This window comes from Sordaria macrospora, chromosome 1 (assembly GCF_033870435.1).
Source record: "Sordaria macrospora chromosome 1, complete sequence".
Lineage (NCBI taxonomy): Eukaryota > Fungi > Ascomycota > Sordariomycetes > Sordariales > Sordariaceae > Sordaria > Sordaria macrospora.
The window spans coordinates 6,861,201-6,886,250 of record NC_089371.1 but is presented as its reverse complement, the minus strand read 5'-3'; the positions used below and the strand labels follow the sequence as shown (position 1 = coordinate 6,886,250).

The following is a 25,050-nucleotide window of genomic DNA, read 5'->3' as shown; positions in this document are numbered from 1 at the left end:
CTTTTGGCTTTCCAGGGACTTTGGCCCAAGGGACTGTGAATATGTCTCATTGTTTTTGAGGGGCTGAACTCTGACCTTCCATCATGGGTATCAGAAAATCAATGGCAATATTTCTTTCCAACAGTGTCTATCTGGAGGCAAATCTCCGGGTTCAACCACCGACATATTTGGAAGACTGGCGCTAATGTACGTTCTGCATCCAGAGATTCAACCATATTCAACCAGATAGACGTTGAACTTTCAAGACATGCTGCAAATTGCTTGGGAAAAAAAAAGGAGAGATGGCAACAACTGTCGTAGGCGAAAGGCGAGATCTGGAACATGGAGAAGAAGCAAGGCGTGATAGCCTCAACAACGCCGCACCCAGGGAAACTCTCTATATAACACAAGAGGAGCAGCCCATCATGGACATCACTTTTACTCCTCATCACTCTCATCTTCTTTCCTACCTTCACTACCTACCTTCACCACACAAACGACACTCACTTCACTTTCACACTCTGACTAATTTACACTCTTTAATTCTTCCTTCTCAACAACAATCAACGACACTCTCTCTATGAACTCATTCAAAATGGCTTTGAACCAGCTCCTCCCCCGCCTTCCCTCCCTCTCCGTCCTCGCCACAGCCGACAACGTCTGCCGCATCGACATCACCGTTCTCTTCCCTGACTGTGCCTCCATCGAGATCGGCGTCCCGCCCGAGCAGCCGCACTCGGTTGACGTCCAGCCTTCCACCATCTATGTGACCGTCACTCCTCCTACCGTCACTGCTTACCCTCCTCGTGGCGAGCACCCTCGTGGTCCCGGAGCCGGTGGTCCTGGTGGACATCCCCACTGGCCTGTCACTGCTACTACCACTTGCGATGAGGAAGGCCTCGTGACGGCTATGCCTATCCCTACTGGCAAGCCCCCTTTTGGTCCTGGTGGTCCGGGTAACAATGGCCCTGGCGGACCTCGCAGACCTGGCGGACCTGGCAGTGGTGGTCCCGGTTCCGGTAACAATGGACCGGGCAATGGCAACAGCGGGCCCGGTAATGGTGGCCCGGGTAACAACGGACCTGGCAATGGTGGCCCTGGCAATGGCAACAACGGTCCCGGCAACAACGGTCCCGGCAACAACGGTCCCGGCAACAACGGTCCCGGCAACAACGGCGGTCGCCCCACCACCACCACCCTCGCCACCATCACCCGCCCTGCTCTTCCTACCTCCACCAGCACCTCTTGCCCTCTCCCACCCTTCCTCTCTATCTCCACCACCCTCACCGACCTCCTCGACCTTGACTTCAAGCTCTATCTCGACCTCGCCTCTCTCACCTCCGGGGTCTCCCTTTTGGATTCCGTCATCCCCGGCCTCGGCAACCTTTTGGGAGCCAACAACCTCCCCGCTTCTGCTACCAACCCGCCTACCACTCAGCGATCTCGCTTCAGGACTTTGCCTTGCGGTACTTCGCTTGGTTCGCTGCCTGGTGCTAGCACCGGTACTGTTCCCATTGATGGCCCTGCCGGTAACGGACCTAATGGCTCTGATGGAAATGGAAACGGCCCCGATGGCAAGGACGACGGCAAGAACAACAACAACAACAACAACAACAACAACAACAACAACAACAACAACAACAACAACAACAACAACAACAACAACAACAACAACAACAACAACAACAACAACAACAACAACAACAACAACAACAATGACAAGAACTCCGGCACCTTGGTCATCGAAGAGTGCATCAAGCGTTGCGAAAAGGATGCCATCCGCGCCAGTCTCGAGCTGATGACGCTGAGGGAGTGCTTGGGCGTTACCGTTGATCGCAGGACTACCGTCGACAACTGCTTGTGGTTCGTTGGTCCCCGCGGCGAGAAGTTGCCGGTTTTGGATCTGGGTGTTGTTGTTGACCTGACTGGTCTTCTTGGCGAGGGCGGCGAGGGCGAGGGTGTCGAGAGCGCGGTTAGAAACGTCGAGGAGGTTGCTGGTGACGCCGCTGCTCAGTAGAGAAACATGATCATCATCAGATCATAACCGGGCACCTTATGGCAAGGGCGGGCTTTAAGAACTCTGGCATTTTTGGGGAATTGTATCTGGAGGATATGGTAATGGTAATTACATGAAAGTGTGTTGGGTACATACGCAGTGGGGTCAGAAAACGGGACATATTTCCTTTGTTTTGTTTTTACTTCATTTTTTTTTCCTTTGTCACTCAACTCTTCTTTTTCCTACCTTCGTTTGGGGACACTTATTAAAGGTTTCCTGCATGGTCTTACACTCTGGCTCTAGGAGTAGTAGACATTTTACATAGTATCTTGATATCTTAATTATAGTTACTTGCTGCTTTGCGCTTCAGTTTTCATCAAACGTCCTTAGAGGTACCTCACAGGCCGGTTGCCGCTGCCGCCCGGTCGCACCTTCCACTTCGATGCCTGTCATGCCTACCCCGTGCCTTCCCTACCACAACTTCTCATCCCGTTCGAACTTTGAACCCAAGCATATAAGGCACCCAGTTGGTCCCTCCTTCCAACAACAGCCGCTTGGTCAGATGGCGCAGTGGCCTACCGTTTGAGTCTCAAAACTCATTACTTGTCCGGATCGGGAACGGTTGATTGTGCGAAGACACGTAAGGGGGTCACCGCATACAACCTAGTAGCCGGTCTACCTATATGGTATCTGGGAATACTCCAGTCGACAGAAGAACCAAGATATCTATATGGTATCAACTGAACTTGAACGGTTTACCGTTGGTACCCTCTGCACGAGTGGTTGTTGTTTTTTTGCCTTTTTTTCGCTCTATTTTTTTTAGGGAGGAGAGGGGAAATCTGGATGGACATCTGGATGGACATGCCGTTTGTTCAAACCCTCCTTCGGTCGAGCATGCTTTAAACTCCTTTTTTTTTATCCCCTTTCTTTTTTGCCCGTCTCATTTGTTTGTTTGACGACTTCACTTCCTCAATCCATGATACAGCTTTCATCTACCTTACCTAAGCTACGGCTTCTACCGTATGAGCACCACCTGTTCTTACGTTTGCAGCGCGTACATTCTTCTTGTCTCTGAGGACTCCACGAGACCGGACTTCAGAAGACTCGATCCTCCCGTCTAACTCGAAATTGAGATTCTTGTTTCAAGCAAGAATAATCATCAACAAGTAACCATCGGGGTCCCGTCTATAAGCGCGTTCGATAAATCGGTATCAGTACACAAGTCCTCTTGTTCAACCAACTTCATCCTCGCAGTCATGGCGCCAACTAGACTGAGCGGCCGAGATGCTGAGCCACCCAAATTGCGACGCATACCACAGCTCCAAGGCGAGAGCAACTACCGGGATTGGGAGTCAGCCCTGTTCTTTGTGCTTACGTTCCACGGCATCAAGAGGTATGTCCCCGACGGCGTGGAGGAGGAGGAGGGGGAGGACGACGACGACGACAATGAAGATGAAGATGAGAAGGGACGGGTTTGGCGGGAGCGCATGTGGGAATATTCCCTTGTGAGAGAATACATTGACTCCAGGTTCGTCGACCGTCTCGAGTGCTACGGCTTGAAGTTTGGCAAAGACGAGGAATACCATCCCAAGAAGCTATACGACACCATCGTCAAGTGTATCGGCCCACGTGCAAAACAACAACAACTTGCGACCGAGAAGCTGGTGGATGAGTGGTTGGCCAAGCGATGTTGACTAAACACATCACCACAATAGACACTGGCAGCTAGGTACCTAAAGGTACTTACAATAAATCCTCTTCACTTCGTCGTTGGTGCCTTAAACTCTCCAACCCACTTCTTCATAATTTCCACCGCCTTCTCCTGCACCTTCACTACTTCTGGGTTGATCCTGTGTCCAGCACCCTTCATCCCCGCTTCGGTAAATGCATCATCGGCATGTTGAGAATTCTTGATCAAGAAAACTGGTGCGTCCTCCGTCGATTGCAGCGGTCCTCCCGGTCGCAGTTCGCTGGACATGGTGGTTGATCTCCATGGGTCAAATTCACTGTGTCAGAGAAGCCCAGGTATCCAGACGTTAGCAACCAACACCTTTTCTTTGTTCCTGACATTAGGTGGGAAAGGGTATTGAGCAGGACGTGATAGGTAGGAGACAGGAACTCACCCATTAGTCCAAATCACCCTCCTCCGTTCGTTCACCCTCCCCCACCCACCCGTCTTCATATTCAACATCTCCGTCGTCTTGCCCTTGGCGCTACCATACTGTTCGCCGTTCTCGGCCGTGGGAAAATGCATCTCGCATTGGCGCTGCCAGTACTCGGGTGTCAGTTTCCTCGAAACTATCGAGATCTGCTTCTTTTGTTCTTTGTTAGGAGTGTTCTTGGGCGCCCCAGTGGCCCATGATGCCAGAGGTTCGTTGCACAGGAACCAGTACCATGTTCGCCAGGGGTTGCCGAGCGTGCGGGCTTCGAAGAAGGGGTTGAGGAGGTCGTGTGTGTTGAGGCACCAGAGGGGGTCGTCTTGCCCCCAGACATCGAAATAGGTGCATGCTGTTTGGTGATGTCGGGGTTAGTGATTCTGAAAGGGGAGGAACGAGGAAGACTGAGAAGCTTCCAAGAGAGGAGGGGGGGTTTAGGTGGGGTTGGTAGGGAATGAGCCCCGGGAAAGGAAGGGGCGATGGAAAGAAGGAAGGAAAGGAAGGAACAAACTAGAATCAATAAACTTTTGCACAAAATACGAAGCAAAGTTCTTCACCGGCGCCGGGACCGTTCCCAGCACACTGCTGTCAATGGAGTGGTTGTCAGCCACCACGGCATTGCATAACCGGAGGACATCTTTGTACCCTCCCGTCTCTTGCCAGTATCTGAACGGGGTGGCGATGGCACTGTTCAGCCGAGCCGTCAGTCGTCTCATCTCCTAGAGGTACCAAGCCACTAAGTACCTGAACAGCGAGAAACAAGGACCACGAAACTTACTACGCAAAATCATCATCCTCAATAGGAAACCCCGCCCCAAAGAACTGTTTCAGCGCCTCCACCTTCTTCTCATCCCTCTTTGTCCCGTCTTCGGGAAGCAGTATACTGTCGACAAACTCACTAACGGCGTTGAGAGCCAGACTGCAGCTGGCGCCGCCGTCACCGTACTTGGTACCATTCCAAAGCGCATCGATCCCCTGCCGGATGGTGTCGTAGTAGTACCAGTTGTCCGGGTTGGCTTCGACAATGGCGCTGCTGAGGTGGAAGGCGTGGAAGACGCCCGGGTGAAATTGCTCGATCCAGGAACCAATGGTGGCGGTGTAGGAGGCACCGTAGTAGATCCAGGGCTGTTGGTAATTGCATTAGCAGTTGAGGTAGGTTGGGCCAAGCGGAGAGGTGGATGGATCGAAACTTACAGCTTTAGGAGAGTTACTAGTCTGGTTCTTGTCGAATGGGAACTGGATCTTCTGGGCGAAGTTGACGATATCCGCTGCTGTCTGCTCGGTTGTGAGGTATTGCAGAGTCTCGGAGTCAAAGCCATCGTAGGGAGATGATCCCCCAAAGTAACGATCTATTTGCCAGCCCTAGACGTCAGTGGGCACGAAAAAAGGCGTGCGGGAGGGAAATGATCACTGACGCTCAAGAACAACAGTAGCAGCACCGATAGCCTGCGCATACATCCCAGGCATGGTGGTGTTCTGGAGGAACGTGTATCCAAGACTGGAGGAGACTGATCTGATGATAGGCTCCTCTCCAGGGGTCATGAACACGACCTAACGTAAATAGAGCAGTCAGTGACTGAAGCTATCTTTTAGACCACCATATTTCTTCTTCCTTTTTCCCGAAAAACTCACTGGTGACCCCGGACCGGCCCACCACTCCCTGCTAACGCAGTACTGCTGCTGCCATGTTCCAAGCTTAGGGTCGTTATGGTCAACGGGCTGCTCGAACCAGCCGCAGGAAGCTCCAACAAGGCTGTTGATGGCTAGACTGATTCCCTTCGTTGTCGAAGAAGAAGTAATTTCCGGTATTCCTCTCAAGCTCGCTTTAGGTGCTGTCCATGCCGCAAAGGAGAGGACTGCCCCAGGGGAGAGCTTCATGGTGAATTTCTTTCGGTAGCCCGTTGTTCTTTTTCTTTTGGAAGTATGAAAATGGGGCGGGTGGGTTTCGAAATTTCGGTCTTCCCCATGGGGCCGTTGGTGCTTGTTATACGAAGGCACACATTCGAGAACAAGCCATCAACCCTAGAGTATACAGAGATCAACGAAGGTATATTTGTTTTTAATACAGGGCGTGTTACGACCCTGAAAGCGGTTATGTCCTCGTTCAGACTGCCGGACACACACACGCATCCAACTTAACAATGGTCCCGTTACCCCAGATTACTTTGGCGGATATGTGTTGTCTGATATACCTCATATGAGAGGGAGTCGCACGAGAAAGCGGCAGTTGTCTCCAAGTGGAAAAAATCAATGGGTAAGTCGACAAGCGCATATTGTGGATGGACTGAGGAGACTTTCCCATAGGATGAGGCTAAATGGCCGGACCCTGGGCCTGCTGAGGTGCATATGCCATTTTCCGATGGACGGGAGATTTTGACTTTGGACCAATACCTGTCTGAACGTCGGCATCACAGGATTGGGTTGGATATTACCTGATTGGAGAGCTCGTACTGCACAAGTTGGGATTTGGTGGCAACACCAAATATGGTTGAGTGAGTCGTTGACGCGGGCTTTCGGGCGCAATGTGATGAGCGGGGAATATGGTTTGTGCTCGTAAAGTCGGGGCGCAGAAAAAGGTGCGACATCGAGTGCCAAATCGACCAAGTGATATTGTATATGGCGGGTTGAGGCCAAACCACCGCGCCGCATGAGCAGCAATAGCTGGATAGCCATTAGAGAGGCCATGATGCAAGTCAGTCGCAACGGTCAAGATGTGAAGTCACCATGAGCACCACGTTCGTTGTCGGAGTGCCCTTCGGCTAGATTTGACCGCTGTCCATTATTTTGCAAGTCATATACACTAAATATACGAGAGATCTGGACCAATTTATGTCCCTTTTTTATCCCGAAGATAACCTTTTCCGATATTCCTATCCATAGAAAACCATGCCAAATGTCTTTTGCTTTTCTCTACCCAGGTTCGCCCAAATTCATACAACACATAAGGAAAAATCGTTTAGTGAGCACCACCACGACCACCGGTAGCACCACCAACCGCCAGGGCCTTGAGAACCTCAGGCTGAATCTGCGGCAGAGGACGACCCCTCTCGGTAGGCTTGGGGACATAGTTGATCTCAGAGAGGAAAGCAAGGAACTTGCCGACCTCCTCTCTGCCGATACCGCTACCAGTGGAGTCATCGACGCCAGTCCACTTGTCGGCATCGGCCTTCAAGACAGACACGGCGTTCCGGTCGTCCATCTCAGGGGCACGAGTGTTGGCGGGAAGGTCGTTCATGCAGAAGTGGTAGAGGGGCATGAGAGCGTGCTGCTCCTGATCCTTGACCAAGGAACCAGCAGAAACGAACTTCTCGAGCTCGGCCTTCCACTTCTCATAGCTAGTCTCGGGAGTCTTGTAGCCGTAGTACTCCAGGATAGCGAGGTACTCGTTCATGCGGAGACGAGGATGGGCGGTGACGTGGATGACGTGCACACCGCTGGGGATGGGGTTGAGCGCAGCAGCCACGACGGTACGGGCGACGTGGTTGACGGGAACGGCGTTGACAGTGTTGACGATGTGGGGACGAGAGGAGATCTGAATGCAGCCCTTGAGCATACGGACCAAGAAATCATCGACGTTGCACACACCGGTGTTGGCATCACCCAGGATGTAGCCAGGACGGACAACGGAACCCAAGAGACCACGCTTGCCGGCTTCACGGACAAGCTGCTCAGAGACCCACTTGGTCTGGCCGTAGCCAGTTCCGAGACCACTACGGCTACCCTCCATGTCGTCGGACTCCATGATGGCACCACGTCCGGTGCTGACTTGCTTGTCAGACAGGTTGAAGTAGTAGTCCGTGTCAAGAACACTGGTGGAGCTGACAAAGCAGAAGGCCTTGGGCTTGCCCTCGTTGCAAAGCTTCATGGCGTCAACGGTGGACAAGACGTTGGCGGCCATCATATCGTGGTAGCGCTTGACCCAGTGAACAGTGGCGCCGTTGTGAATAACAACGTCCACCTTCTGAGCAAGCTCCGCCCAATCGGCATCATCAATGCCGAGGTTGGGCTTGGCCAAGTCACCGACGACGGTGCTGAGTCTTCCAGTCCACTCATCATTCCAAAGGCCGTAACCCTGGAGAGAGCGACGGAGACGCTCGAGCGCCGCCGTGGAGTCCTTAACACCACGGACGTGGGCAATCAGCTTGACGGTGTGGGCCGTACGGTCAAGGACATCCTTGACCAAGTAAGAACCCAGGAAGCCGGTGGCACCAGTGAGGAAGACAGTCAGCTCCTCGGAGCGAAGGGTAGCGGGGTCGGCTGAAAGATACTTCTCGGGAAGCTGAGCCAAAAGCTCATCCAAAGACTTGGCGTATTCGTCCTCACCAGCCTCAGCAGTGACACCGCTGGTTTCCTGTCCGAGCAGCTTGTCAACTTGGGCACAGAAACCAGCGAGGCTAGGGTGTTCGTAGATAGTGTTGATAGACACATCCCTGCCAATTGCCTTACGAATGTTCAGGAGGAACTGCTGAGCCAACAAACTGTGACCACCCAGATCAAAGAAAGCATTCTCACGCTTGATCGTCTTGGGGTTAAGACCAAGGATAACATCGGCCCACAGCTGGGCCACGGTGCGCTCGGTCTTGGTAAGCGACTCCCAGTTCTTCAGGTCCTCATCGGAGGCATCCTCAACACGCTCAGCCACATCGGGGAAAGGAAGGTTAGGCTTGTCAACCTTGCCGTTGGGGTTCAGAGGCATCTTCTTGAGGACGACATAGATGGTCGGGACAGCATAGATGGGGAGGCGAGAGCTCAGATGATCGCGGATCTCAGCCTGCATGCGTCTGTACTTCTTGAGATAGACGGTGACGGGACCCATCTCAACACCCTCGTCTTCGACATCAGCGAGGCCACGGACCTCGAGCCACTTGAGCCACTCCTTGTGCTCAGGGACAATGTAGCTGACAAGAGTCGGCTCTTCGTTACGATCCCTGCGGACGAGGGTCTTGCAGTCACGGATGAGAGGGCTCTGGCTCAAGTTGCTGTCAATGTCGTTGAGCTCGATACGGAAACCACGAATCTTGACCTGGTCATCGGCGCGGCCAACGCACTCGACATCACCAGACTCGAGGTAGCGTCCAAGATCGCCAGTGCGGTAAAGTCTATCTCTAGGGCCCTTGTAGTACTTTCTCCAGGGCTCGTTCTTGTTGAGCTTGGCGTCCGCCTCAACCCACTTGTTGTTGTCAACAAACCAGTTGTTCAAGAACTTCTGCTCGTTCATGGCTGGGTCGCCGAGGTAGCCTTCGGCAAGACCGGCAGCACGGACGTAGATTTCTCCAACCTCGCCAACCTGGCACTGCTGCTCGCGGTTCTCACGGTTGACGACCAGGAGCTGAACGTTTTGCATGCCCGTACCCGCAGGGACAGTGTCCTTGAGCTCTCTTTCGAGGAAGTCAGGGTCCCTGTTGCGACTGGGGATCTCGAAGTAACTGACAGCACGCTGGGTCTCGGTGGTGCCGTACATGTTGATGATGTTGGCATTCTCAGCCAAACGTCTCAAAGCACGACAGTCGCGGGTGGTCAGAACGTCACCGACGAAGAAGACATTCTCCAAGCTGGGGAACTCAGCGGTAGCACCACCGACAAGAATCTGACCCATGGCGGGAGTCAAGTGGGTAACAGTGGGCTTGTGCTCCTTCATCCACTCAGCAAGCTTCTCATGCTGAATATCCTCGCGGGACGGGACAAGAAGCTGGGCACCAAGGAAGAGAGGGGTGAAGATGTCGCGCTGTACTGGATCGTGGGCAATGCCGGAAAGGAGGGTGTATCTGCTCTCGGAGGAGAGGTTGAAGCGCTCGGCCATCCAGCCAAAGTACTTGACCAGACTGTAGTGACGGCCGAGGACACCCTTGGGGCGACCCTCACTTCCGGAAGTGAAGGATAGTGTGGGGTTCGAGTCGGGACCGACTATGACATCGGGAGGCGCGGAAGCCAATTGCCTTACTTGGGCAAAGATATCCTTGCCATCGACCTCACCACCGTAGAGAATACCGTCGTCGCGAAGACGCAAGTCTGGTACGTCAGTCTTGAGCTTGAGCTCGTCGTCAATGTACTTCTGGACCAAGGGGGCCAACGGGCCATTCTCGTCTGTGGCACGGCCAATTCGTAGGAGCGCACTGGGCTGGGAGACCTCGAGGTAAATCTGCTGTCTTGCCGGAGGATAGGCAGGATCGAGAACTGTCATGGTTGCGCCAGAGGCCTACACATGTAAGGCACACCGTTAGACACGACTGCGGCCATGTGACACGGTATCATAGAGGAAGCAGTAGGTAGGTACCACATACCAGAATACCCATGAGGGCCACCACCAGGTCGACGGACCGATGGGCCCAAATCATGACGACATCGCCGTTGGTAATGCCGGCCTTGTGCAGGTACCAGGCTAGTGTGTTGGAAGCCTCATAGATCTGGCGGTATGTGAAACGTCTCTCTGGTGTTGTGGAAGTCTTGGTCTCGACGACGCATGTCCTTTCGGGGTGCGCCTCGGCGTTGCGTCTGAAGTGCTCCTGGATGGAACCGACGTATCCGGACCAGTCGAGGTCGATTGTGGGATCGGGTAATACGGACGCCATTGTGATTGTGTCGAGTTGTTGTGTATGTGGAGGGCGGAGGCCGATCTGGGTGTATTAGGAGCCAAGACAAGACCGAGGAGAGTTTCAAAAAAGGGCAATTGATAAATATTCTTGGAGAGGAGTAGCGGGAAGAGGAAGAAAAGCGCCCGCCGGCTTCGCGATATTTTATTTTCTGGACAAATGACGCCAAGTGTGAATCAGAGGGCCTAAAAGTTTAGTGGCTTCAAGTGTGACTCAATGGTGCAAGTTGTTTGGTTGAGATGTCCTCCGAAACTCCGACGTCGGCTGGGGGCCACTAACAGTCATCATCCAGTTTGGAGCTCCAATCCCGGCTCCACGGCAAACAGAATTGTGGGGATGTGGTGGGTCAACCTTGCGAGCCCCTCCCCCACAACTTTAAATTCCGAACTTCATTGAGAGCTTTTCTCTTGGCATCAACTTCAATCCCAGGGACCCTGCCTCGCGTCGCCCGTAACATCTTTCCGTGGAAAGGGACTCCTTGTTGCTTCTGATGGAGATGGCTTCGACTTGATTCATTACTTGGTGTGAGTCAGATTGGTCAATATCGTTGACCGAAACCCGACAGACGAACTTGGCAAGCACGCGCCATATAATCTCGTCAACTCAACAACGTCAAACGGCTTTCTCACAGATCGTTCCAGGTTGAGACTTTGAGTATCTCCACCGACTCACATGAACACGGGATCACAGAAATTCGACTGCATCAAGAACCGACTGAATGATGTCTACGTTTCACCGCTCTCTATCTCTCGGATTCCTGATCTCATAGTCCTGTTGAAGATGCTAAGTGCTGTTTACAGTTTTACACGTGTTATCCGATATTGTTCCAACTATCATTACCGAAGAAGCAGTTCACGCGCGGCAAGATTCCATCCAAAGTCTCATAAGCCTACCAGCACCTTCTACCTATGGTACTCCTCTCCTAAATCTCCGCCCATGCGTCTCTTGACCTCATTTCCATCCTGCTCCGGACGATACACACCATTCGCCAATGCCGCAGCCCTAACAGCAAGCTTGAGACGTCTAGGGTCCAAGAGCATGGAATCATTCACTTGTCCGCGACTCGGCAAGACAGAGCCCCTTCACTAGCCCCTTGAACACCTGTTATTATTGATTACTAGGGCACCTGGTTGCGCGGGTACATCTGCCATCCTCAGTGGCCAACAGCTCGGATCACCAGGCGGCTTTCGAAGAGGCTGTGGCTGATATGATTCAGTCTTGAGTCTTGTGGAAAGATTTCTGGTTTTGTTCAATCCCATGCCAGTGGCTGATTGCTGGTGGACTAATATTGTCAATTCCTCCAGGGAAGAACAAAGGTCGAAGTTGCATACACTGTACTCCCTCCACTGCCATCTACCCATACACGCTATCCTATCCATTCATTTATGATCGTTTACGTCTTCCACATGTCGGCTCAAAACCAGCGCATAAGAGACCTATTATAAGACGCAAAAAAAGGGGGACAAAGGACAAAAGAAAGTTACCCGTATAGGAGTCAAACCTGTAACCGGGCAATGGTGATACTGTTTTCATCTACCAGTACTAAGGAGCTGGTTACCCATATTCCAAGGCATTTTCAGTTGCAACAGTGGGCCACAAGACCACAAAACTTCCACGATAAACGCCGGGCTATTTCTAGCCATTATTCCTCACAGTTTCGCAGATAGACCTGCCTCAACCGCTTGAATGGTTTTTGTCTTATCTCTTTTATAATTATCACTGTTTCGGATGCCCTTCTGTGGCGTATGGACAAAACAGGTAGCGGTGTTCACATCAAGTATCATGTCCAACGATTTAAGGCTGAGGACTGGAAGTTTATTGTGCACAATTAGAAAAAGCTCAGCGGTTGGCAGATAGTCTCAACTCTCCCATATCAAGGCGGACAACCTGCGGAAACTAGAAGTCGAGACGTCCTTTACGACAGTAAGTTATGTTTCGGGCATGTTCCTGAATACGCAATCCAGTCAACAAGATCACAATGACGAACACTAGGACAATGCTGACCTGGATGAGATTATACCCAGTTCCAGCATCAGGAGATCCAAGTGAAATATGCAGCACCCAATCCTTTCCAGTATCATCAACCCAGCCACGTCAACAAATCAGGCAGTTCCTGGCTTTCATCCCAAGCTCAGAAGGACGTCCTAAGTCACCACAAGTGTCCATAATGTGATGTTTACTCAGTTCTCGTATTCCCCGATGATGTTTTGCAACGAAGTCCCCCCTCAAAGCTCCACCACGGAGGAAGTGAAGTCTCAAACATACACTCTACATAAGTCATCCCAAACCATCACCAAAAGCCCAAAAAGCTCAGACCACGCTTCATCCCCAAAAAGGTTTAGATTCACGGGACGGTCCGCTGTGGAGCCCACAAATTGCCGCAAAAGCTGGGATCCACTTGCAAAGGGCTTGGCAAGCACAGGTCTTGGCATACTGCGAGCTCCAGGTTGACATGAGTATTCCTCGATTTCCATGGTTTTGGATTACTCAGTTCCCGAAGGAGCTATCATGGAGGGAGCGCCCACGTTGAGTGCTACGAGACCGACTTTGGAAGAGAGTTCTAGCGTGAGGGTTGTTTCATGGCAGCTAGAAAGTGCGTGGAGGGAAGAGCTTTGGCTTTGTTCCTAGTACCGGTAGAACACACAACCTAGGTAATGGAAGCTAACTTGTCTGCGTCATGTTAACTGTGGTGTACCTACGGCATGGCTTCGGCAATAGGCAGGTACCTTGCCTTACATGTATGCAGGCGAGTGCCGGTAGCTGTGTGAATGAGATTTGCAAACTGCACACACCGTAGAGTCTTTCCCGTTGGAATTCTAGACGACCTGTACATGTGCCTATCAAGTGTTCCGAGACAGTCTTGAAGCGCTGAAGGTGAGGACAACAGCAGACTGTTGTCATCGATATGAAAGAGAACAGGAATATGCACTCTTCACTTCTCTCTCCACTTCTCCATCCACCTCTCTTTTCACCTCTCTATTCATCTTTCTTCACCACTGGGTAGACAGACGCAGCCATATCGATGGTGATATTGTCAGGCGGTTATTGCTATTTTGGTTGGGCACACATTTGGCTGCTAATTCAGCCTACGGGAATTATTGTCTTCTGTGCACACCTCTCTTTTTTTCTTTCCTTTTTTTTCTTCTTTTCCCTTTTTTCCCTTTTTTTTTTGGAAACATGATTGCTGATGCTGGTGCTCAGGAATCACAGGACAAAATACGGCTTCACGTAGCGGAGCGAAAGGTCAGGAGGGGAAGAAGAAGTAAGTTCCATCTGAAATGGTATCCATCAACAACTCTGTGTTTCTCCAAGTCTAGATTCTAGTGACTACAGACAAAACGCCAACATGCACATCCTCATTATCTCTTGACTTCGTAACAAATCGCTTAAGCAGAAAGAGCCTTTAGATCACCGGCGTTGATCTTGCCGGCACCGACGAGGCGGGCGGCCTCCTCGTTCCAGACAGCCTTGATCTCGTCAGAGACCTTGAGGCCGTTGAGCTTGCCAGCGAGAGCAGCGAGCTCATCGGGATCGATCTTGCCCTGGATGAGCTCGACGTCACCGAGAACGGCATCGATGGTGGCGACGGAAGCATCACCCTCAACGAAGTAGTTGGCATCCTTGACGGAGCCACGGAGGACACGCTTGTTCTTCTTGACAGCGTTCTTGGCAGCCTCCTTGGCCTTCTTGCTGGCTTCACGGTCGGCCTTGGCCTTCTCCTCGGCCTCCTTAGCGGCAGCCTCCTCAGCAGCCTTCTTGGCAGCAGCCTCCTCGGCGGCCTTCTTCTCGGCAGCCTCCTTCTCGAGCTTCTTCTTGTTCTTGGCGGCGTTGGCCTCCTGGCGGAACTTCTTGATACGCTCATCGGCGGCGGAGCAGTCGTCGAGCAGCTTGCGGAGACGAGCATTGTCCTCGGCCTTTCTCTTCTTGCGGCTGTTGAGGTTCTTGCGCTCGGTGTGGCGTCTCTGGTCGCGGGACTCGCTGTCATCGGGAACATCCTCATCGAGGTACTCGAACGACCTCCAGCTGTCGAAGTTGTAGAAGAAGTTGTAGAAGTTCTCGACCTCCTCGCGGGTGGAGTCCTCGTTGCCGAAGCTGGGGACGGGCTGGATGTTGCTGAAACGGCCCTCAGCCTTGAAGACGTTGCTCCAGAGCTTGTAGAAGTTGCCCTTCTGGAGCTGCTTTTTGGTGGGGGGCTCGACATCGGCCTCCTCATCAACGGAATCGAACTGGCGGCGCTTGATGGGGTCGAGAAGGACCTCGGTGGCCTTCTGGATGCACTTAAAGAAGTTGTCGTCCTCGGTGCGGCCGGCGGCAGCCTTCTTATCGGGGTGGTGCTTGAGGACCTTCTTGCGGTGGGCGCGCTTGATCTGCTCCTCAGTGGCCCTCCAGCGGTACTTGGAGAGACCGAGAACCTTGTAGTGATCTTGTTGCTGTACAGGGGCGCAAATAGGTTAGTGATCAAGGTCTCGCGGTTTCCGTGCAGCATTACTCCTCAATTGGGCACCAACCTTCCAGTCCTTGGCATCGCGAGAGAGCATCATGGGGTCCTCGGGCTCGCTGACGTCGCTCTCGTTGTCCTCCTCGACGTTCTTGGCGCGCTCCTGGGCCTGGATGCGGTCATCCTCGGAGAAGGTGCGCTTGTGGCGGGCGCGGCGGGCGTGGGCGAGGAAGTGAGGGCCGACGGGCTCGATGGCGCGCTGGGTAACCTCATTCTGGGCGATCTTGCCGATGGCCTTGAAGTCCTTCTCGGCGGTCCAGCCCTCGGGGAGGGTGGGGAGAGGAAGGGGAACCACAGTAGTCATTTTTGCGGTTGATGATGAGGATGGTGATGGTGGGTTGGGAGACAGACAGTGACAGGCGCAGGAACTGGAAGCTTGTATAGGCGGGCCCCTCTACTGTTTTTTTACGATTTCTGGAAATTTTTCGATGGCCAAGCTCCCCACATCTGGCTTATCGACCGCCAATCATGGTCCTCACAACTTCCAAGTCCACTCCGGCCGGCAAACCAACCCGGTCCTGGGCGACATTTTTGGAGGTCGCATTGCCGTCACTGCGACTGTTTTCAGACAAGCCTTCGATCTTCTTGTTAGACCAGAAACCCGGCGATAGAATACCATTTACCATCTTTTGAACTTGCATTCCCTTTCCTGACGCTCGTTTACCAGCGCACTTGTCATCATGTCTGCCCTCCACGCCTACCGTCACCTCATGCGCGCCGCGAGAGTTGCCTTTGATGGTACGATGTTCCCCTGCAGTCCCCTTGGTGCACCCGCCGGCCTATGTAGCTCCCCGGACTAACCGGCTGTGTCAAATGTTATAGGCGATGCCCGCACCCTTACCGCCGCCTACGAGTCTATCAGCCGTGGTTTCCGCGAGAACCAGAACCTTCCCGCCAACGATCCCACAATTGCGCCCGCGATTGCGCATGCCGAGGAAGTTGCCAGCTTCTTGAGATCCAACGTTGTTCAGGGCCGCAAGGACGGCGAGACCTACAGTGAGTGGAGTCCAAAGGTTCGGAGTTGTAAATAGGATACGCTTGCTGACTAGTGGTTCCTCACAGAGCTGCGGATTCACAAGGATACCGAGCGCGGCGACAACGATACCATCAAGCTGGGGAACCAGAACATCAAGATTGGCGGCGAGCACAAGTGCTGCTCGGCATAAAGAGAATACAAAGTCACGGTTGGAAAAGAACAGGGATTTTGGAACCTCAAGTTCGTGAGAACGTAATGGACCAACAGGACAGTACTGTTGCCCGTGTATATTTGTAAATCATCTATGATACCCCTCAATGTAAACAAATACTGGAAAACCCCATCCGATATTAGGAAATGCAATGTATCTGAGATACCCTGAGCCCAGCCCGCCAAATCATAATAGCCCTACAACGCCTTGCAATACCATGACCAAATCACTTTTCTGTCTCCTCTTAGTTGCCAGAAAGACTGGCGTACTGCACGTCTGCTGCACCGGGCGGTGCTGCAATAGTGAGGTTGGATGTCTCGTCTTTCTGCGCTCCTGATGCACCACCCTGAGCAGTTCCTCCCTCGATCGCCTTTCGGCCGCCCGTCTTCTGAGCACCGCCAAAGGCTGACCGACCATCTCGTAGCATCTCCGAGCGCTGCTCCTTGTTCATTGTTCCCAAGGCCTTGGGTACGCTCCATCTGACCCTCAAGGGGCATCCGGCAACGACAGCACGGCCCTTGCACTCCAACGAAGCCTTCTCAGCAGCCTCCCGAGTTTCGTAGTTGACGAAAGCGGCATGCGACATGTGTGACACAACCAACGACTTGATCTTTCCGAACGCTTTGAAGAAGTCACGGATCTTGAACTCGGGCAGGTCATCCTCAATGCCGGTTACGAAGAGAGACATGATGCTCTGATCGGCAGGCGGTTGCCAATCCTTGGGTCCGGGAGGAGGCGCCGGGGCAGCGTTAGGTCGTCGTCCACCGCCGGGTCTGGCGCCAGCAGCCGCGGCCGCCCTGGAGTCTCTTGTGCGAATCGGACCAGCCCCACCAACACCAGCTCCTACGGCAGGATTGCCTCCTGTCGCCCTTCCAGCACCGCTCGATGATCCGCCGACAGGGTTGCCATCTTCGTCAACCTCCCTACCCTTCCTGAAATAGGGCTTGCTTTGCGCCAGCCTCCTCAGCAGCTCTCTCGCCTTCTCGTCCGCCTTTTCGTATTCCTCGATACCAGCTCTTCCTTCTTCGATCGCGCGCTCGTTGTTTTGCGCAAAGTACTCGCGGTTGATTTCGCTCTGAGGACCGGGGGCCACGAGCTCGAGGGCTTTGTCTCTGATGATGATGGGTAGTCCGAACTGAAGATCGAGGATGCAGCATTGGCAGGCGTTCTTGAGGCGGGCGCAGGTGAGGCAGATGTTGGTGCGCTTCTTGCGGGCGTGGGCGCGGTCGGCGGCCCAGCTAAAGACGGTGAATGGGCGGGTGCAGAGCTTGCATTCGGCACCGTAGTCTTCCTTGAGCATTTTGACGTAAGGGTTCTCGGGCAGGCAGTTTTCGCAAACGGAGGGGAAGTCGGTCGCTTCCCAACCGGAGCGGTTGAGATCGTGTTTGATTTGCGGCGGCATCTCGTCTGGATTGATGCAAAATCGTCGTGGGATTGAATACGCGTTGATGGTCAGGTGGTGACGCGATGGTTGGTGGCGGGTGGGTGTGCGCAAGTGGTGATGATCTTGGGAACTTTCAACTTTCAACTGACGAAGGTGACCTGCTTAAGTTCGGGCCCTGGGCTTGTCCAGAACGCTCCTTATCAGAACTGTTATCGGACGGTGTGGCGTAACATTACACCATGTTTTCCGTTACACGCGTCACGGTACCGTAAGAAACCCCGGCGTGGCTAAGCTATCCGAGGACACCCCCACATCTCGGTTTAGTATTCGTATTCGGGTTCTGAGTGCACGGGCGCGAGGGGCGAGACCGTCCCAGTTGAATGAGCTTTCACATGGATTTCGAATTCGAGTTCGCATGTTTCGAGTGCTTCTTCGTCCAATTCTCTGGCGCCAAGTTTCACGGTCACAACGGTTCAACCCGAAGGTTGAAAAGGGGGTGGATCTTTCAGATTGGCCGAAGCCATTTTGTGGGGCGCTCGGACCAATTCACGATTGGGATTCGCCTATTTTGGACAGACTACAGCAGCTATCGCATGCTATCGCTGTACACCCTGGCACAACTCTCATCCAGGGGTAATTGCAAGGTGCCAGCGAGCACGAGGAGGAAAGGGGTCCGGGGTCATTATTTTTTGTTTATATGGAGGATCCCGACTGACCGCAACGTCTTCTTGTCTTCTGCTCATCGTTCGTGCCTATCCCATCTTTACTTCTTTCCTTCGTTCAACCACTCTTCCCCGTTCAACACCACAACCAGCTACCAAAATGCCTTCCGCACCACAAGTCGTTGCCCTCGAGAAGGAGGACCACCAGCGCGATGCTGAGTTCAAGAAGGTCATGCACGGCGACTCTGCCAAGGCCGCTGGTGGTGTCGCTGCTCTGCTGAAGAAGAACACCGAGGCTCAGCAGATCGCCGTTGACGAGTACTTCAAGCACTTCGACAACAAGACTGCCGAGGGCGAGACCCAGGCTGATCGCGAGGCCCGTACCAAGGAGTACGCGACCTTGACCAGGCAGTAAGTTCCCCCCGCCTTGCCTCGCAAGATGCTTGACTTTGTGCGCAAACATGGAGACTGACCATATGTTCCTCGCAGCTACTACAACCTCGCGACCGATATCTACGAGTATGGCTGGGGCCAGTGCTTCCATTTCTGCCGCTTCTCCCCCGGCGAGCCCTTTTACCAGGCTATTGCCCGCCACGAGCACTACCTCGCTTCCCAGATCGGCATCAAGAAGGGCATGAAGGTTCTCGATGTTGGTTGCGGTGTTGGTGGCCCTGCGCGCGAAATCGCCAAGTTCACTGACGCCCACATCACCGGCCTCAACAACAACGACTACCAGATCGACCGCGCCACCCACTACGCTGTTCGCGACGGCCTCTCTGGTCAGCTCAAGTTCGTCAAGGGCGACTTCATGCAGATGTCCTTCCCCGACAACTCGTTCGATGCCGTCTACGCCATCGAGGCCACAGTCCACGCTCCCAAGCTCGAGGGTGTTTACGGCGAGATTTACCGTGTCCTTAAGCCCGGTGGTGTCTTTGGTGTCTACGAGTGGCTCATGACCGACAACTACGATAACGACAACGTTGAGCACCGTGACATCCGTCTCGCCATCGAGGTCGGCAACGGTATCTCCAACATGGTGCCCATCAGCGAGGGTCTTGCCGCCATGAAGAACGTTGGTTTCGAGCTCCTCCACCACGAGGATCTTGCTGACCGCAACGATCCCATGCCCTGGTACTGGCCGATTGCTGGTGAGCTCGGCTACATGCAGAGCTACCTCGACTTCTTCACCGTCGTCCGCATGACCCACACTGCCCGTCGCATCCTCCACGGTTTTGCCGGTGTCCTCGAGACCGTCGGCCTTGCTCCCAAGGGTACCAAGAAGACCGCCGATGCGCTCGCCCGTGGTGCTGATGGTCTCGTCGCCGGCGCCAAGAAGAACCTCTTCACCCCCATGTACCTCATGGTTGGCAAGAAGCCCCTCAACTAAAGATGTGCTCGAAAAGATACCCCATATAATCATTTCCATTTCTTTGTACATTTGTTTTTCGGGCGGGGATATAAGGTTTACACACCAGGGTCATCATGAAGCGGATAAAAAATAATGACAAGGAGGGACGGCAACAAACTATTGCATTTACACGCTGATTTAATCAATAATTGCCGGTCAGACCGGGATTTTTGTTCGAAGGTTAGATCTTGGCTACAGCAAAGAGCCAGCAAGAGACCGCACATTAGAGTTGGCTATAGGTAGTTTACGACGTCGTGTACAATGACCTGTATGAATGAACCTAATATACTCTAACTACCACGTCTTTGAAGAACTAAACACAAACCGTTTCCATTCTTCTTGTTTGGTGAATTTTGTTGGTTTTTGTGGCATGTTTGAACTGTTGCACAACCACTGCTCAACAGCGAAGTCCGGACGGAATGCAAGAGCTGGAGTGACACGGTAGCATTTGTGCGACACCGACTCCGGCGGTTCATCTCACACCCACGGCGTTCCTGTCCATCTGCGGCGCGGCTTCGGCGTGTTATTGTTTGCCCCAGCGGACTTTGCTGTATTGGTTATAGTAACGTGTTAGATAGGTTCCTGAGATACGGACCTTCTCCAAATCTGAGGAGGCCGGCATGGAGAACGCTGGTGCCCTTTTGTGAGGCTCAAAACCTAATTTGAAGTATCAATCATACAAGTTCTATAAGATCGACGCCTTTCTTCCAAATGAAAGTCGCGGTGTTGATATTCGGGACCCTTCAGGCTATGACGAGCCTGACGAGGTCTCATGCTAACGAACTTGGCAGGGGTGTATTGGAGAGGAGGGGCAGCAATCCACTCTCAACGCCGTCAGATCCATCGACGGCGAGGCAAACAGTTGCCGATATGTCTTCCTATCCATGCCATTGCCCGCCATGGTTTTGCAACGCATTTTGCCATCAGAGACATTATGGGTTCCGACCTCTGGTTGACTTTGTGACGATAGCAATGACAACCCTAAAAATGCTCCGATGCCAGCCGGCGATGCCCATTGCTTATGAGCTAGACGAAGCTTGCTTATCGTGAGCGAAGCGGGATCGTGAGGAGTCGCGGCGTTGACAGGGCTGTCTCTCCAAAATCGATTGCCTCCGCAGCTGTCATTGCAGTGGGCCAGGGCTTGTCGTCGAAGGCGGCCAGGGTGTATCGAGCCAATCGATGGGCCAGGGCACCCACGAAACTGTCATGGATGACCCTTTGGCTAGGCCTTTTGTAAGCTAGCGCGGAGGAAGCGTTGGGGTTCAACGTTCCAGCTGTGAGAAAAAGCTCGAGTGCGGCGTAACGAGAAAGCTGGATCCAAGCTCCCTATCTTTTGATGGCGGATGGTGCAAGGCCCAAAAAAATCCCTCCCGCTGGTCTCTGCATTTTCTGATCATCAAACATCATCCCCAACCTGACACTTTGCCCTCAACAGTCAGCCAAGTGCCTTCTTTCCCCCGTCCTCACCTCTCTGTCTTCCTTTCCCGGCTCCGTTCAAAGAGTTGCAAGCTGCAGTCGACACTGACGGCAGAAATTAATCGGCAACAGCCCGTCATACCCAAAACCCTTTCATTCCATTTACTCCGCACTGTCGGCTAGTCAGTGCACTGCATTATTTCTGACCTGAGTCGGGACACCCTCTTTTTCTCCATATTTTCTCCAACCCACGAACAACCCAAGCACCCAGAGCCATGTCGCGCTATCTCCGACCCGCAGTCCGCCTGGCTTCCACGGCCTCGCGTGTCCAGGTTGCCCGTCCTGCGGCCCCGACCTTCTTCAAGCCCGCCTCCGTCGCCGGTCTCCAAAAACGGACCTACGCCGATGCCCCCTCCGGCACCAAGGACTACACGGTCCGCGATGCCCTGAACGAGGCCCTGGCCGAGGAGCTCGAGGCCAACCCCAAGGTCTTTGTCATGGGTGAGGAGGTTGCTCAGTACAATGGCGCATACAAGGTCACCAAGGGCCTACTAGACCGCTTCGGCGACAAGCGTGTTATCGACACACCCATCACCGAGATGGGCTTCACCGGTCTTGCCGTCGGTGCTGCTCTCAGCGGTCTTCACCCCGTCGTAAGTAAACTTCCTAAAGGAGGGACCCATCATGACGCACTGGATCGGCCCATGACTCGAAACCCGCCCTTCCCTGTCCACTAAAGGCTTGGGTTCGTCCCGAGCCATAGCCCTATGAGCAACATCGGTTTCAGCCCTATGGTTTGCGAATACGCGCGCCAGGACAGAGAAAGGACGACAGCAAAGAAACAGAAAAACAAACATGTAGTAGAAAGCGTACACAAGCTAACCATGCCCCCACCTCTAGTGCGAGTTCATGACCTTCAACTTTGCCATGCAGTCCATCGACCACATCGTCAACTCCGCCGCCAAGACGCTCTACATGTCCGGTGGTATCCAGCCCTGCAACATCACCTTCCGCGGCCCCAACGGTTTCGCCGCCGGTGTTGCCGCCCAGCACTCGCAAGACTACAGCGCCTGGTACGGTTCCGTGCCCGGCCTCAAGGTAGTGTCCCCCTGGTCGGCCGAGGACGCCAAGGGTCTTCTCAAGGCCGCCATCCGCGACCCCAACCCGGTCGTCGTTCTCGAGAACGAGCTCATGTACGGCCAGGTCTTCCCCATGTCCGAGGCCGCCCAGAAGGACGACTTCGTGATTCCCATCGGCAAGGCCAAGGTCGAGCGCGCCGGCAAGGACCTGACCATCGTGACCATGTCGCGCTGCGTCGGCCAGTCGATCGTCGCCGCCGAGGCCCTCAAGAAGAAGTACGGCGTTGAGGTTGAGGTTCTCAACCTCCGCTCCATCAAGCCCATTGACTTGGATGCCATCATCGCTTCCATCAAGAAGACCCACCGTCTCATGACCGTCGAGTCCGGCTTCCCCGCCTACGGTGTCGGTGCTGAGATCGTCGCCCTCGCTGTCGAGTACGGCTTCGATTACCTCGATGCTCCTCCCCAGCGTGTCACCGGTGCTGATGTCCCTACTCCCTACGCTCAGGGGCTTGAGGAGATGTCCTTCCCTACTGAGGCTCTTATTGAGAACCACGCTGCCAAGCTCCTCAAGCTTATCTAAGTGGTTGTGGTGTGATATAAGGTGTGTGTTGGGGTACGCTACGTTGGGTGTAGAAAAGGCACGGATGGGATGGGAAAATTACAAAAGCTATAAAGAGTTTCAGATGATTAGACTTAGCTTTTGAATGTAATGATTGTGAATGCATATGTCGTGGGCTTCTTGTTGCTTGGAGTTGTTGGCGAGAAAATGGGTTGTGGAACACTTTGCTATTCTCGTGTCCTTTTCTGGTGAGGTCTGATGAGGTCTGATGAGGATAGATAGTGACCCTAGCGGGAAGCTCTCAGCGGAGGGCAAAAGCTTGCTACCTAGACTGCTAGAATGGTCGGCTTCTACGAGGAATGGAATATGCTGTTTGGCCTGTCTGTCACAGCCATGAACACCACAGAGCACGCCAAGATGATAAAACCACAATCAAAAGGAGCATGACCACGCCCTATGCCCTATTTTCGCTGTCTGGTGCTGTATATCTGGCCATCTTCAATCTTTCATTCGCTCGTCATTACGCTTCATCTCTCAGTAACGACAGTGTCCTCCGCCCGGTCCGAGGCAATATCCCATGTGCTCAGATACGTAGTGTAGTAATTCTTTCTGAATCCTATAAAATGCTGACGATACTGCACCAAGTATCTTTTTAAAACTCTTCAGTTTCCTTCATTGCTTTCATCTCGGGTATCCGGGTATCCGTCTCTACCAAAAAAACTGTAAAATGCAACAAGCACACATGATCGCTTTTCTCTTGAAAACCATCAAAAACAAAAGAAAATGAAAAGCAAATGATCCACCCCATGACTATCCCAGGATACCTTCCATCACATCATTAATCGACTGAGAACCAGCTCAGGCCCAGATCCCGGAAATGGTGAACTTCCAAGCTTTGATGACAAGCACAGTGAGCCGGTTGTCTAAAGGTTGGCAAGTGGATGTTGATTTAAGGCGTCGATACCCCTAATCAATAGAACGTGCGGCAAGGGGAGACAGCCTGAGGATACATACGCATCCTCAAACAGTGGCCCGTCAAACCCCTTCTAGCGCTGGATCTGAGCCTCTCCACTGCACGGTCCAACACCGCCGACGACCTTCTTGGCGGCATTCGTGCTGAAGAAGGTCGTAGCCGCCTTGCCCCTGGGGCACTGCTTGTTCGGGTTTCCTTCGTCCTTGGTGACCATGACCTTGGTGCACGGCGTGAACTTGTTGGCACCGTCGTACATCCAGCCCGCGCAGCCGGGATCGCCGGAGAAGCAGCGGTTGCAGCACTCCTTGCCGGAACTGGCTGAGTCGTAAGTGGCCTCGTAACTGCCGGTCTCGGTTCCCATCCAGGAGAGGTGTTCGATGAAGGTGGTGTCGTCGGTGCATTGCTTAGCGAGGTTCTACGTACAGTCTTTGTTAGCGGAGAGTACTCCGTGGCGATGAAGCGACAAGGTAAAATGAGGTTAACTCACGGTTGAGCTGGGTGTGGCTGCGGACGAAGTCGAAGTTCCGGTAGCCGATGATGAGGGATCGATCGAGGAAGTGGCAGAGGCCGAGGACTCAGCAGTAGGCGTACTTGTTGACGTTAGTGATGTGGACGTTCCTGATGGATATGGATCACTCCTATTGGGGACAGACTTGTTGTGGTGGCCACCGAGCATGCCCATGGCTCCGAGAATGGCCAAGATGACGGCGATGATGCCCAGGGTAGAGATACCGCCAATCATCCACCATAGCTTCGCGCTCCTCTTGTACCAGGGCTTGTCGCTAGGCGGGACCCAGATGACCTCAGGCGGTTCATCCGCGGTTTGTTGCGACTCCTTGGTCCTGAAGCTGCCGCCAATGCTTGCGAGATTGGCGGCTCCTCCAGGTCCGCCGCCGCTATGATGCACCTCTTCCACCAAGCCGGGGTTCTGGTTGTTGCTGGCGGCGGCACCGGTGCTGACGACGAACTCAGGAGGAGGATTAGCCCAGGTCTCGGCGAACTGGTAGTCCTGGCCGTAGGATTTGAGCGTCTGGCTCTGTTGCGACGTCAACTCCGGGCGAGCTCCCACTGCTGATGGGTCGCTCGGCCCAGCGTTGTGGCTTTCTGATGCCATGGTACGGATACTCTGGTGTAATTCCTAATCCCGGGTCCTGGTCAGT

The 25,050-nt window shown here is 53.4% G+C and overlaps 10 protein-coding genes across 10 annotated transcripts; 5 read left to right on the top strand and 5 right to left on the bottom strand.

Annotated features, from left to right (window-relative positions):
* Positions 1–574: 574 nt before the first annotated feature.
* SMAC4_01207 (uncharacterized protein) lies at positions 575–1,996 on the top strand (the record flags this gene model as incomplete). Its single annotated transcript, XM_003351585.2, has 1 exon — positions 575–1,996. One exon carries the CDS (start codon positions 575–577, stop codon positions 1,994–1,996), a length of 1,422 nt encoding a protein of 473 aa, XP_003351633.2.
* Positions 1,997–3,231: 1,235 nt separating this feature from the next.
* SMAC4_01208 (uncharacterized protein) lies at positions 3,232–3,669 on the top strand (the record flags this gene model as incomplete). The annotated part of the gene is made up of 1 exon (XM_003352325.1): positions 3,232–3,669. The coding sequence occupies one exon, from the start codon at positions 3,232–3,234 to the stop codon at positions 3,667–3,669; it is 438 nt and encodes a 145-aa protein (XP_003352373.1).
* Positions 3,670–3,767: 98 nt separating this feature from the next.
* On the bottom strand, positions 3,768–6,009 carry SMAC4_01209 (uncharacterized protein; the record flags this gene model as incomplete). Its single annotated transcript, XM_003352326.2, has 6 exons — positions 3,768–3,981; positions 4,099–4,483; positions 4,955–5,256; positions 5,326–5,480; positions 5,547–5,682; positions 5,764–6,009. 5 exons carry the CDS (start codon positions 6,007–6,009, stop codon positions 4,303–4,305), a joined length of 1,020 nt encoding a protein of 339 aa, XP_003352374.2. The 3' UTR covers positions 3,768–3,981; positions 4,099–4,302.
* An 892-nt stretch (positions 6,010–6,901) lies between these two features.
* SMAC4_01210 (uncharacterized protein) lies at positions 6,902–10,847 on the bottom strand. Its single transcript, XM_003352327.2, has 3 exons — positions 10,413–10,847; positions 7,415–10,327; positions 6,902–7,330 (listed from the first exon to the last, which is right to left on the bottom strand). Exons 1-3 carry the CDS (start codon positions 10,698–10,700, stop codon positions 7,088–7,090), a joined length of 3,444 nt encoding a protein of 1,147 aa, XP_003352375.1. The 5' UTR covers positions 10,701–10,847; the 3' UTR covers positions 6,902–7,087.
* A 3,181-nt stretch (positions 10,848–14,028) lies between these two features.
* SMAC4_01211 (uncharacterized protein) lies at positions 14,029–15,567 on the bottom strand. The gene is made up of 2 exons (XM_003352328.2): positions 15,230–15,567; positions 14,029–15,151 (listed from the first exon to the last, which is right to left on the bottom strand). Exons 1-2 carry the CDS (start codon positions 15,521–15,523, stop codon positions 14,108–14,110), a joined length of 1,338 nt encoding a protein of 445 aa, XP_003352376.1. The 5' UTR covers positions 15,524–15,567; the 3' UTR covers positions 14,029–14,107.
* A 160-nt stretch (positions 15,568–15,727) lies between these two features.
* Positions 15,728–16,428, top strand: SMAC4_01212 (uncharacterized protein). Its single transcript, XM_003352329.2, has 3 exons — positions 15,728–15,957; positions 16,042–16,215; positions 16,282–16,428. Exons 1-3 carry the CDS (start codon positions 15,900–15,902, stop codon positions 16,383–16,385), a joined length of 336 nt encoding a protein of 111 aa, XP_003352377.1. The 5' UTR covers positions 15,728–15,899; the 3' UTR covers positions 16,386–16,428.
* A 222-nt stretch (positions 16,429–16,650) lies between these two features.
* On the bottom strand, positions 16,651–17,808 carry SMAC4_01213 (uncharacterized protein; the record flags this gene model as incomplete). The annotated part of the gene is made up of 1 exon (XM_003352330.1): positions 16,651–17,808. The coding sequence occupies one exon, from the start codon at positions 17,806–17,808 to the stop codon at positions 16,651–16,653; it is 1,158 nt and encodes a 385-aa protein (XP_003352378.1).
* A 648-nt stretch (positions 17,809–18,456) lies between these two features.
* On the top strand, positions 18,457–20,151 carry SMAC4_01214 (uncharacterized protein). Its single transcript, XM_003352331.2, has 2 exons — positions 18,457–18,863; positions 18,942–20,151. The coding sequence occupies exons 1-2, from the start codon at positions 18,613–18,615 to the stop codon at positions 19,837–19,839; spliced, it is 1,149 nt and encodes a 382-aa protein (XP_003352379.1). The 5' UTR covers positions 18,457–18,612; the 3' UTR covers positions 19,840–20,151.
* A 1,103-nt stretch (positions 20,152–21,254) lies between these two features.
* Positions 21,255–23,309, top strand: SMAC4_01215 (uncharacterized protein). The gene is made up of 2 exons (XM_003352332.2): positions 21,255–21,929; positions 22,177–23,309. Exons 1-2 carry the CDS (start codon positions 21,552–21,554, stop codon positions 22,936–22,938), a joined length of 1,140 nt encoding a protein of 379 aa, XP_003352380.1. The 5' UTR covers positions 21,255–21,551; the 3' UTR covers positions 22,939–23,309.
* A 458-nt stretch (positions 23,310–23,767) lies between these two features.
* On the bottom strand, positions 23,768–25,004 carry SMAC4_01216 (uncharacterized protein; the record flags this gene model as incomplete). The annotated part of the gene is made up of 2 exons (XM_003352333.2): positions 23,768–24,305; positions 24,378–25,004. The coding sequence occupies 2 exons, from the start codon at positions 25,002–25,004 to the stop codon at positions 23,964–23,966; spliced, it is 969 nt and encodes a 322-aa protein (XP_003352381.1). The 3' UTR covers positions 23,768–23,963.
* Between the last annotated feature and the right edge of the window lie 46 nt (positions 25,005–25,050).